The 11,888-nt window shown below is 50.2% G+C and overlaps 4 protein-coding genes across 4 annotated transcripts; 2 read left to right on the plus strand and 2 right to left on the minus strand.

The window, feature by feature from the left end:
- Positions 1 to 341: 341 nt before the first annotated feature.
- ASPZODRAFT_17152 (hypothetical protein) lies at positions 342 to 1,679 on the plus strand (the record flags this gene model as incomplete). Its single annotated transcript, XM_022726968.1, has 1 exon — positions 342 to 1,679. The coding sequence occupies one exon, from the start codon at positions 342 to 344 to the stop codon at positions 1,677 to 1,679; it is 1,338 nt and encodes a 445-aa protein (XP_022580215.1).
- Positions 1,680 to 2,508: 829 nt separating this feature from the next.
- Positions 2,509 to 4,075, plus strand: ASPZODRAFT_68530 (hypothetical protein; the record flags this gene model as incomplete). The annotated part of the gene is made up of 2 exons (XM_022729516.1): positions 2,509 to 3,298; positions 3,357 to 4,075. 2 exons carry the CDS (start codon positions 2,509 to 2,511, stop codon positions 4,073 to 4,075), a joined length of 1,509 nt encoding a protein of 502 aa, XP_022580216.1.
- Positions 4,076 to 4,634: 559 nt separating this feature from the next.
- Positions 4,635 to 8,082, minus strand: ASPZODRAFT_512952 (hypothetical protein). Its single transcript, XM_022728430.1, has 7 exons — positions 7,883 to 8,082; positions 7,794 to 7,830; positions 7,606 to 7,742; positions 7,282 to 7,544; positions 7,115 to 7,226; positions 6,297 to 7,063; positions 4,635 to 6,214 (listed from the first exon to the last, which is right to left on the minus strand). Exons 3-7 carry the CDS (start codon positions 7,699 to 7,701, stop codon positions 4,777 to 4,779), a joined length of 2,676 nt encoding a protein of 891 aa, XP_022580217.1. The 5' UTR covers positions 7,702 to 7,742; positions 7,794 to 7,830; positions 7,883 to 8,082; the 3' UTR covers positions 4,635 to 4,776.
- A 1,408-nt stretch (positions 8,083 to 9,490) lies between these two features.
- ASPZODRAFT_118806 (hypothetical protein) lies at positions 9,491 to 11,647 on the minus strand. Its single transcript, XM_022721208.1, has 4 exons — positions 11,542 to 11,647; positions 11,040 to 11,483; positions 10,769 to 10,965; positions 9,491 to 10,707 (listed from the first exon to the last, which is right to left on the minus strand). Exons 1-4 carry the CDS (start codon positions 11,542 to 11,544, stop codon positions 9,798 to 9,800), a joined length of 1,554 nt encoding a protein of 517 aa, XP_022580218.1. The 5' UTR covers positions 11,545 to 11,647; the 3' UTR covers positions 9,491 to 9,797.
- Between the last annotated feature and the right edge of the window lie 241 nt (positions 11,648 to 11,888).

The raw sequence follows: 11,888 nt of genomic DNA on the forward strand, positions 1-11,888 counted from the left end.
GGCTCTGGTGCTGTAGTAACCACTCCGTACAAAAACCTTTCGAAAGCTCAGCAAGTCACGCCCAGCCCCGTCCTGATTGGCACTAGCGCCGGGGCCAGCTGTCCGCCCGCCGGTCTCGACCGTCGGCCCTGATTGGGAGCTCCAGCAGCTTCCAACGCTTGGGATCTGCCCATTAAAAGTGTCACCGTGCCCTCTGGCTGCATCTTCCATCGGCATAATTAGACCTGGTTGATTGTGATGAATCTGGCCGTTGTGGTCTGATATTTAAGCCTCTCTCCCTCTCCCTCACTTTCTCCCTCTCCTTCTCCTCTTGTTGACTCTCAATCGCTCTTATCTCTACCATGGCGAACCCTTCCGAACCCACCCCCTTGGCCGGTACCAACCGTCTGATTACCTACCTCCGGACGCTGGCGACCTCGAAGAGAAGCCTGCCACATGGACAGCTGGTCTGTGTGTGTGCGTCGCACACGATCAGCACTACAGACGCTCTGCTCGAACTCGCCGAGTCCATTGGGCCGCACATTGCGATTCTGCAGGTTCAGGCAGACATCATCGATGACTGGAACGAAGAGACGGGTCGTCGATTGATGGTGTTGGCCAAGAGATATGCCTTTCTCATCTGGGAAGGCGGGCGGATACTCAATGCCAGCGTTGACGTCGTGGGGAAGCAGTCGAACGAGTCGAACGAGGTGAAGAAGACCGTGATCGACCTGATCCGCAAGAAGTACACCAAGGGGGTCATCAAACCAGCTTCGTGGGCAGGTATCGCGACAGCGTGGGCTTCGGGAGTGGCCGTGGACAACCAGGAAGCCGACATGCTTATCCCGTCCTTGAAAGCCGCCGCCCGTGAAACGGTCGCAGATACCGTCCAGACCATCCGGACCGAAATCACCGCCGAGCAGAGCGATGACTATGAGGATGAACCAGATAATGAGATCACTGATGTGAAATTCACCGTCAATCATGATCTGGGATCAGAGCTTGTCGTCAACAACGACGACTACAGCATCAACGGGGACGGGTTACCCCTGAGGAAGGCCTCCACCATCTCCCTCACACAAACCATCACCCAGCACACGGAACCGTCTCAGGGCCAAGAATCCAGCGATAGCTTTGAGGAGGCAGCTGTCTTCCCCATTGATGATCTACCCCCGCCTCCGCTCCTTGCCCGCGGCTTGGTCCTGTGCCTCCCTTCTGCCAACGACACCTCCTTTACATCGGAATACCGGGAGACCTGCATAGCTGCTGCTCGTGCCAACCAGGACTTTGTTATTGGCTTCATGAGCACCGAACCCTGGGACATTGCATCTCAGAGAAATGGCCTCGAAAGCTCGCCTGCGAGTTTCAATGGAAAGGGACGAAATGGGAGAAGAAGGCCCGAGGATTTAGACGAATCGTCGTACTTTGCTCTCTTCTCCTTGGTTCCTCATCGCTACGACACGTTTCAACCATCAAATGGCCGATGGGACTTGCTTGAGGATGATGAGACCGTCAATGATGATATCTCCACAGAGCCCCTCAGTCCTTCCAATACCTCGTTCAATCCACACGCAGCGAAATTGCATTCCATCATCGGACAAGCGCTCAAATGCCGCGACGCGCAAAGCAGCGACCACACCCAGGTCGACTCTTGTGAAGACCTCAAGATCATTCATGTCCCGGTTATCTCTCTGCCATGATGTCTTTTTCCATACGTCTCTATCAGCGTGAGCACAGTTCTTGCAACATCCATTATTTACGGGACTTTTTTTTTTTTTCATGACTGTTTATTTGCCTTGATCTTTTCCTTGTCTTCCTTGTCTCTTATTGCAGCGATACATTCAGCCTCCTGGTATATGCAGCATCAGTGCCTCGCCACGTACTTTTGTGTTATATAAGGAGAGAACAGGTCACTCCAGGCACTCCTCATGATCCTTTTACGGCTCCCCCCTTACCTGGTGGCATTTTTTGCAGGAGACTTCTCACCAGTCTCAGATCTATACCAGAAATCAAGTACTTTGGGCGGCTCTTTTGTTTTTTCTTGTTAGTCTTGGGAATGATGGGATGTATACCATGTATGCAGAAGAGCATTTGCGCAGGCGCTATTCAATACATTGATTTCTGCTAAATAGAGCAAATTATAAAGCATCCTATTTGTAATTGATTCATGGCGATCAATCGGTGGCATCTGGAATCTGGACAGGCGAGTCACATGATATACCACGTCAAATCGTTCGAGTCATCTGAAGTCGAACTTCAACGAGGATTCCCCTGCTGTCAATTCCTATATCTCATTGATGACAATTATCTGTTAATATATATATATATATATATATATATATTAAACCATAGCATTTAACTTCTTTACTAAATCTTCACGGTCAACACCCTAGATTTCGCTACCCACTATCTTCACCATTCCTTTTGCAGTGATATACGGAGAAAATGATTATTATCGAGCACATTACAACCTAATGGACAGTTATCTTGCCGACTCATCTGCTATTGTTTAAAGATTATCAAGGCGTTATGGATGCCGAGGGTTTAGAGGCTTCGCTGAAGACCCTGGACCTCCAAGGAAGGTTTAAAAATAAACATATCCACGTTCCTCCGAAGGTGATCAGCAACAATGGGGATGTGATTATCCAGCTTGATGGTTTCCAAGGGGCCGAGACGCATCGCTGGCAGGTTAACAGCGAAGATCTCATCCGAAACAGCCCTTACTTTCGAGCGTTGCTTGATCCCAACAAGTTCATCGAAGGCAGGACCTTCATGGAACAAAAAGCAGTCTACACCTCTCAAGTATCTTTTGAGAATGATACCCCGCTGGATGAGGGTCAGGATTCCTCTGGATTTCTTCCGAGTGTCCACCTTCCAACAAAAGAGAGTGCCCTGCCCAGGCTTGGAATGGAGGCCGTCGAGCTCTTTCTGAAGATATTATGCTCTACGTCTTTAGACTGCGAAGCAAAGGAAGTCTTCCACCGCGAGGTAAAATATAAGCCAGTCTCGCTAGTGGCCAAAGTCGTCGAAATCGCCGACATCTTCAACTCTCCGCAGGCTGTGCGGACCTGCCTCCATGACTCGGCGTATGCGTACGGCAAAAACAAGAACCCTTTTTATCGATTCTCGGCCCCATTGCTGAAGATGAGTGAGGATCGGCTCCGGCAGGCGCTGTGCATCGCTATCTTTCTTCAAGACGAGGGTATCGTCCAGGTTCTCTCCCATACACTTGTTATCGCCGGCTCGAAGGTATGGGTCAACGGTGTTGCAGAGAGAAGAGAGAGTCCCCGGTGGACGTATTTTCCAGCCGGTATAGAAGGTAGAATATATGGGAGATACTCTAATCAATAACCGATTACTAATGAATACCCTTGCAGAAGAACTATATTATCGACGACAGTGCGTGTTGAACACCATCACCGATCTCCAGGCATATTTTCTTCGCATCTACGGCGCTCTTGAAGATGAGGGACCATCGACAACGCCAACCCATCAAGTTAACAAGTCCCGCCCCTTCCAGTGTCGCTGGGGGTTCGATAACTCTAGCGCCTGCGATTCCTTCCATCTAGGACAGATGATGCGTTTCTTTGCGCTACGCACCAAGACGATCTTCCTCGGATCAACGCTGATCGACCCGGACTTCAGCTTAGAAGATGAAGAAGAAGAAGAAGAAGAAGAAGAAGAGAAGGAGCAAGGCTTTGACGCCCCGCTGCAACCGCCACCTACGGATATTCTCGCCCTAATTGCCTCCCTGAAGCAATGTCCAGACTACCAGATCGACTTGAACCACAGTGGCTGCGGCATTCGGCGCCGCCTACTTCCCGCGCTGGAATGCATCGAGCGCTTTGTCGGCGATCAGCGTGGTTTACTTGGGATTACGTTACGTCATGGCCATCCAACACCACCTGCGAGCGTCGGTACTGTCTCGCCACTACGCACTTTCTCCTGGCGCAGTCCGTCCTTGCAGAGGGCCCAGACCGTCAATCTACGATTTGCAAAGATTATCTCTGTGGGCCCTGCCTCGCTCCGTTCCGGATCGCAGGAGGAAGATGCTCGGCTCCTGTTTACCTCTAAGAAGCGGAATTGGGAAGCGTAGGCTCGGGCTTGTTAGTAAGTTATTAAGTCATGGTAATGAGTACCTGGATGTCATCTTGCGGAAGTGTTTTGCTCGAATCACCTTTTTTTTCTTTTCAAATGCTCCCAACGTTTCCCTCCTGGCATGGAACCAATGGGTCCCATCGGGCGATGAACAGTCTGGACTTTACCTTGTCCCTGTTCGCCATGGGCTTCATATGACAGGAATTGCTAAAGCTCCGTCAATTCCTATGGGTAGGAAACCCCTAATCTCAGAGGAGCTTCCGTGGTTCCCAAGCGGGGAAAGAAGGCCGCTGTATACATTGCATGTTAAGGGAGTCGACGACAACATAGGATTGCTGATAGATATAGACCAAGTATTTGCTTCATCAAGAGGAATGTTATACAGCATCAGTTTCATGAAACGCGCTTATACATAGCTTTGCCGTAAGATAATCGAAACGAGCGCATAGCCATATCTATCGGCACCACGTTCTGTTGTTCTGTCTCTTTCCAGCTAGAGAACAGACAATATGCAGTAGGTAAAAGAAACTCATTGGAATGGTGGGAAAGGGCGTACAGAATCCAAAAAAAAAGGGGGGGGGGGAAGAGGGACAGTGCAAAAACGGCCAATGTCTATCAACTTGAGCAGTAGTCTAAGTATTCTTTCTTTCTTTCTTTCTTTTTTAATTTTCCTTGAAATTATTATGCGAGCATACCAGCTCAGCAGATTGGATCGCCCCAGAAGCATCCCAGATCCAGGTCGACGTTGGCGGTTGGAGGGAAGAACGATCCAGTGATTTGACCCGTTGCAGGATCGTAAGGGAAAAGGTCATCGTATGCATTGGCCAGAGCAGATTTATCGGGCTTCAAAAAGTCAAGGGTCTCTGACCGGTCAAGGTCATATGGTAATTGAACGTCTAGGGCTGCGTCCGACGGGTCCATTGGTGAACAAATGATTGAATCCAATTCAGCAGCAATGCTATCGGCCGCAGGAGCGACAGAGTCGAAACTGACCTCTGCAGAGGTGGTCACCGGTAAAATGACAGCAGTAGGAGCAGTAGCAGCAGCGGTAGCCAAGTCATTGGAATATGGCAGGTCACTGATGTCGATTTCGACGCCTGGTGCTAGCCGACGCAAGACGCCGTCTGAACGCTTCCACGCTCTCTCGGCAGCAATGTTCGACTTGGAGAGAGTATACAGCCATTCAATAGCCTTTTTGATTGCTTTGGAGACCATCGATGACTTTTCAGGGACATGCTGCGATTTGAACGAGATTTCAAGTAGAAGCACCGTCGTGGCCTGCATCAGATAGTGTAGGATGCACCACCATGGAGCTATTTTATATAGCAGACTCGCATCCGTCGTATCCGGAAAGAGGGTCAGCATATGGCACGCTGACTCGACACATTCTGCTGCGGTCTTGTTGCAGAACTCGTAGATTTGGTCCCCTTGTTGCTGCACAGACTCTAGACGGCAGAGACAAGGTCGAGTGATGCCTATCTTCGTGCTGTAGAACAGAAACGCAAGGCCCATTCTTTGGCCTGCAGGACATTGCGAGCTCTGTGTAGAAGTGAAATCATACGGTCCAGGGAGGTTTAACAGCCAGGAATCGATATCCAACATCAGGCTTTGGATTGTAAATTCGACGCCGGCCCATGGCGACTGGAGAGCCTCCGGGCTATAGAGTTTGCTGGTCATTCGCTTGGCAATCGAGGTTAACGCAGCCAGTTCCACAAAGTAAAGGGACATGCAAGGGGCCAGCGTCTTGAGGTATTCAGCCTTGCTAATCTCTGCGTCTTTGGAGGCGGATGGTGGCTCGCAGTCAGATTCTAGAGTCCCGTTTAGCGCCGCGTTCGAGCGCAGAGAAAAAGACTCGAGTGAATTCCCCCTAGATGAACTGCTGATCAGACGGGACACTTCCTCCTTTTGGAAATCGGTCTCGTCAAATGGAACTGGAAGAGGTGTCGTGCATGCACTGTTGATAATACATGATGGACGCCCAGTCATGAGGCTGAGCAGATGTTCAATGGTATATAAAGACCACCAGACTCGATATCTGATCTCCTTCGAAGTATCAGACGTACAGTCTCCGACATTTCGTAAATGTAGACCGAGCGCCAACGCTCCACGAACTGCGCTTCCACATAACTTCCAAGATCTGTATAGAGAGCGTTTTGGTCAGTACAAGTCAAGTCACTGTCCGTATTTCCATCCGCCCCCAGAAGAAGAACGTGTTGTACCTGTTCAAATGCCCACATGCTAACAAATAGAACGAAGTTAATCCCTCCACTTGCAACTGCTGCAGATCAGGATGATGAAACACTTGATCATCCATGCTTAGAGCTCTGGCCCGTGAGAAGTATATGACATGATCGTCGTCGCCTTCTTTCCAGTCTGCGTTTATAAATTCGCCAAATTTAGCACCGATGGCGAATATTAAGTTTAGGATTGCCAGCCACTTGCTGCCTGGCTTAAGGGACGGCTGATTGAAGAAAACCTGGAACTGAGAAACAAACGTAGATATTCCAATGATAGGAAACGAGGGATGGACCGAGGTAATAAAGGCGTTGAAAAGCTTGCTCGCAGTTTCGCGCGATGGGAGCTCATTCGTATCGAGTGCGGCGCTTCTGGGTATGTCCAAATCATCCAGATAGTAATTCGACGACGCGAGTACCATTGCTTCATTCTGAATCTCAGCTTTGGGGGTAAGAGACGGGGATGGTAGCCCGAGTATAGAGGCATCGGCTGGCCAGCCGTCGAATTCTCCATTGAGTTCTTTGCACAACTGTTGCAGCCAGGCAATCTCGGAGCTTTTCCCAATGTATCCTGTTGCGCGAGCAAGATCGTCTCTGTTGAAGTCCTCTTCTGTGTGGTCAACAACATCAAATGAACCGGTTGAAGACGATCGTGAGAGATTGGATTCGGCAACGGCATTCCACGAAACTGCCTGATCCCCAGACCCAGATATGCATTCTTCGGGCTGTAAGGTGAGGTCTTGGTGTCCTTCCTATCATTTGTTAAAACATGATCTAAGCAGGCAAGAAATACTACTCCATACCACGGTTAGGGCTATGTTCATCAATTGCTCGTCGGACATGCCAAAGCGATTGCTCAACTTCCTAACGACATCTTCATAGGCTTGCACCTTAGCTGATAAGCTCGCCAATTGCCTTAAATCTTCAGTTAGCTCTTGTGGTACTGGCTGCGCTTGGATTTTTTTCTTACCTCTTAGACTTTTCCCTCTTTCCATCTGTATAACAGCAGATAATTCCGGCTTCCCGGCAATTCCGGCATCCAGACTTATCTCCAGTGCATTTGGTTTTGCGTTGCCTGCAGGACTCACATGCTCGACGGACGTGCCGACGATGGAATCTTCCAGGGGCCGAGAAAGCAGCTTCTGCTCCTTCTGCGAGCCTGGGAATGGCCATCTTCTTAGGACTGAGCCGTTCCGCATCATTTCCTGACAGATGGAGCATCGTGCCGTTGTCCTGGTTAAGGAACGGGCTGTGTTAATTTGTGGAAATATTTTAGGAAAGGAATTTGTCTCACCATATTAGATACTTGGCTACAAGCATCGGCATCAGAGTAAGGTAGCTTGGAACAAGAGGACTGGTCGATCCAAGGCTGGAGCTGCAGGCTGCCCATGCTTGATAGACAATAGATCAGGAAAGCCTTCTTATAGCACGCTTTATAATGTCAGTGCTTTATCTCTTAATCACATTCCTTGGATTACTGACCGTAATGTTCGAGCTAGTCGGAGCACGCCTCCTTGAGCTGAAAGTGTGATGTTAGAAAGAGATATGCCACGCGATATAAGACGCCTCACAAGCTATAATTTCAAAGGTGTCAGATCACTTCTCCAACACACCAAACACAATGCTCTGGACTCGTACGGCGGAACAGCAATGGGGGAGAAAAGTGTCTTGTCAGCCGAGGTGGATGGCAATGGCAATAAGTATAGTATTGTTTGTTCTTTGCCTCTGGATAAATCATCGAATCAGGTTGTTTAGAGAAAACGACTCAAGTCGGAACATAGATGCGAGACCGATGATATCAGACCTTTGGGGGTGGCAGAAGCAACTGCACCCACGAGAAGAGCTTGTGCTTGCTTAAGCTATCTTATATGGGAGCGAATATCAGCCTCGGAACTGATATTGCATCAGAGGACCATTCTTAGACATCTGTGAGCTAATGACAAGGGTCTTTTCCACCGGCATTGATTGGCTCGATCTGTGGCAACCGTCAGGAGAGATGCAAGATGATGCGTTGAAGTTGCCTCACACGCAGGAACGGCTGGAATGGATTCGAGCGCTTATCTCCGAAAGAAAAAGAACTAGACCTGCAATAGATCATCTTATTAACCGAGCGTCCAGTAATCATTGGTTACCGAGTGTCTTTACCTATTTACCTGCACCGTTTAAGCAGCCATGTATATCCTTGGTGAGTTGTTCCCAGGCCCTGCCACGATGGGGAGGGGGCACTCGCCAAACCACTGGAAACATCTCCCTCCGTTGGGTATCTTTGAATGCCAGTATGTATTGTTGAGAGTTGCTTGTTCACCACTGGAGAGCATGTTAGCAGGCTTGTGAATTTATCTTACTGTATTTCTGTCCATCGCCAGTTTATATGTATCTTCCTGGCCATGTCTCATCTGGTTTGAAACAGGTTTGACTATACAGCCACTCCAATATCATATACTTCTCCTCCCTGGGGCTATCCCCCATATATCACGATGAAGACCCAAGGCCTGTTTGTTTATCTTCAGGGGACCATCCGGATTCTAGAGGAGCGGAGTCTGTCAGAAGATCAGCGGCATTCCATAGTTCTCCCCCCCTGGCTTCCTGGAAGAAGAGCTTGTAGTATTTGTCACTTCTCTTAAAAAGGAAATCGAGTGCCAGGGGAAAGTCAAAGACCGCGATTGTTTATCCAATCCCCGGGCATTTCTTTTTCGCTCCCCCAAGGGACTGTCTGCTGACACTCCACGGACACTCGAGCTGCGGAAAAAGGACAGGCAACATGGTAACACTGACGTCGTAAATTACGTCCGAATGAGCGTTTCTTCGAGGCCTGGGGCTGCGCCGTTGACTGCTTGTGAGTTGCCTCGTTAGGAAAATGCAGGCACTAGACCCCCTCGCAATCTCGCCGAGATTTCTCCACGGGGATCGGCTGATATCTGTAGCTCCATAACAGGTTTGGAGGAGAATTGGTGGGAAAGAACCGGTGAACCGTGTGGTGGAAGAAGTTGCCTGTGGAACCCAAAGCAGAAGAAGGTGGGAGGAGGGAAATAGATAGTTAGTAGCCGAAGTCGAACAGCCAAATCTCGACAACCACACTTAGATTTATATCTGCTCTTGTTTTGAAGCCCTATATATGAGTTGTACTAGACATTACTGAGGTTTTGTGAGTCATTTGGCTGTGAGTCGACATTGCTGATAGGGTTTGTCCAGCCATTGTTCAGAGATATACGGCCCGAGGAAATTGAGTTGCAGCTCGTATAACGGCCGAGGGGGTTACATTGATGAGCTCCAAAGGTTAAGTAGAATTGTCATTTCAGGTCTGACTGCGTGCACACTCCGCCTTTTTTTATAATGGGAGGACAGCTCGGCTCTCGGAGGATACAATCTAAAACGAGAGGGTTAAAGGTATATTAGGAGACAACGAGGGGCAGGGACCGTAGAAAGGCAGTTCCGAACATCATTAGCTAAGAAATACTCTATACACCCAGAGGAAAAAAAAGTAAATCACTCAATGACATATCCCTCAGCGACGCTCTTGATGTCCTTGGAAAAGCCAGTGCTCTCGCCTTCCATTTCCAGCAGAGAGACGTTCGTGACATCGACATCGACGAAGGGGGTGGTCTTGGTGAAACGCACGTTCATGGGGAAGAACTCGTTTTCATCATCTCCGGTAGACTCGAACTCGAAGCTACCGGACGCGTTGTTTTCGTCCACAAGACCAAGGTTCCAGTCCAAGCTGTCACCAGAAACTTCGTAGACAGCATCGAAGCTGGAAACAGCTGGCTCAGCGGAGCTGTATGGTATCGTGACGACCACGTCGTGGAGGCTGTCGGAGCCAACAAGTTCGTACTCGACAGTGATCGTGGTTGAATCCGATCCCTTGTTCACCCACACCGTAAAAGTGATGGGTAAGATGTCCGCACTGTCGGACCCGGAGCTGGCGACGCGCCAGCGCAGCACGCCAATAGAGTTGTTGGCAGGGAAGCGCTTGGTTGCATCTTTCAGTTGAATGGCAGAAGAGTTGGTAAACAAGGCTTTGTCAACATTCGGGTGAGTGCGGAACTGCGCGCCGTGAGTCGGGTTGGCGACCAGGTCGAGACGGAGCTTCGTAAACGATGGGTCGGTGATGCGCAGCTGAAGGTCACCCTTGACCTCGAAGGATTTGAGGGCACCCTCCCGCGTGAGCTTGGCGGAAATCGTCTCGGCGACAGTGACGTGAATGGGTTCGCGATCGGCTGACAGGGAGGCGCGAGCGGAGGCGACGTGCTCGGCAACAGGGGTCGAAACTGTGGGGGTCACCAAGGGTGTGGACTCTTCTGCTTCAGGCCCCAGGTCACCGCGGACTTTCTCATAGATGTCGGTTGTCTTGGACTTCTTGCCGAGTTGCATTCCTTTCCCACGAAGGGGCATGGGCCTAAAGATTCCGGTGCGTCAGCAAAGGGACAAGAGAGTAAACCACGCTAGACACTGCGTACTTGGCAAACGTCTTCTTCTTCTCGGCCTCGTAGGTATCATATGTGTCCGGCACAGATGGACGCGAAGGCGGGGTGTAGACAGGGTAGTTCGGGGCTCTTGGAGCCGCTGCACGACCGCTACGAGCGGCTTCCTTGCGCTGCATCTCCAGTTGCTTGGCCTTCCGCTTCCGTTCTTCGCTAGCCTCGAGCTCTTTGTTCTACCCAGCTCCCGTCAGTTTTGGACAAGAAGAAAAAGAAAGAAAAAGGCAGCAGAGAGTATGTCAGGACTCACTCTTTCGATGATCTCCTGGATCCGTTCCTCGTGACTCTCCATCTCTAAGAAGGTCTTGATCTGCGACAGGGACAGGTTCTCTCTGTACCCCTGCGTGACGAGTTCGTCGAAGGCGCTGAGCAGCTCAAACGCATTGCGTAGAATCTCCCTCTCATCCAAGCTCTTACAGATGCTGGTTGTCACTTGGGCGAAAAGGTGAAGGCTGTCGATGTCTTGCAGAATGTTCGATTGACGGTTGGTGATGAGCACAATGTACAGCTCGTCCAGGGGTTGGTACACAAAGCGCACATTGTCCTGCTCAACCGTCGTGTGTTGCGTTCCGGAGTCGGCGAGCTTGGGGAATGATGCGAGAAGAGCCTCAACTCTTGACCGTGCGATATCTCGGAACTGGCGCGAGAGCACTGCTTTGCCCCCGCGGGTGCATATAGAGGCTGCGAGGACGACCTGCCCAGCACACGACAATCAGTAACGTAACACACGGCGAAAAGCTATCCCAGCATACCATTGCGAATTGTAACAGTGGCTCAAGATCTTCAAACAGCAGATGGCGACAGCTAGCCCCTAGTGTTCCCAAAGGATGGCGTTGTTTGGTGATGCCTCGCCCGTCCAAGCCAGATGATACCCGCGGAGTCGCTTGCTGTTCACTTCGCTGCCCGTTGGCCCGTGCGTCGCGCCAACTCTCGCTTACTGCACCAGGCCAAGCCCCTGCGTGAGGCCTTTGAAGCTCAACTCTCGCCGGTGTCACTACTGGATACAAATGATCTGAGGCGAAGAACAATTTCTATGGACATGTATTGTTGAGTCTGTGTGCAGAGTCTGATGTCTCTTGGGGTTTTCCACTCCTAGTCG

This window comes from Penicilliopsis zonata (assembly GCF_001890105.1).
Source record: "Penicilliopsis zonata CBS 506.65 unplaced genomic scaffold ASPZOscaffold_10, whole genome shotgun sequence".
Classification (NCBI taxonomy): Eukaryota; Fungi; Ascomycota; class Eurotiomycetes; order Eurotiales; family Aspergillaceae; genus Penicilliopsis; species Penicilliopsis zonata.

Excerpts from the sequence above, each read along its gene's own strand:
- ASPZODRAFT_118806 (XM_022721208.1), bottom strand. Across the intron at positions 10,966-11,039 it reads TCCAGGAGATCATCGAAAGA|AACAAAGAGCTCGAGGCTAG; the intron begins GTGAGTCCTGAC and ends GGAGCTGGGTAG. Across the intron at positions 10,708-10,768 it reads AAGAAGAAGACGTTTGCCAA|GCCCATGCCCCTTCGTGGGA; the intron begins GTACGCAGTGTC and ends CGGAATCTTTAG.
- ASPZODRAFT_512952 (XM_022728430.1), bottom strand. The coding sequence starts at position 7,701 with ATGGGCAGCCTGCAGCTCCAGCCTTGGATCGACCAGTCCTCTTGTTCC. Across the intron at positions 7,545-7,605 it reads GTAGCCAAGTATCTAATATG|GACAACGGCACGATGCTCCA; the intron begins GTGAGACAAATT and ends TTCCTTAACCAG. Across the intron at positions 7,227-7,281 it reads AAGAGGGAAAAGTCTAAGAG|GCAATTGGCGAGCTTATCAG; the intron begins GTAAGAAAAAAA and ends TGAAGATTTAAG.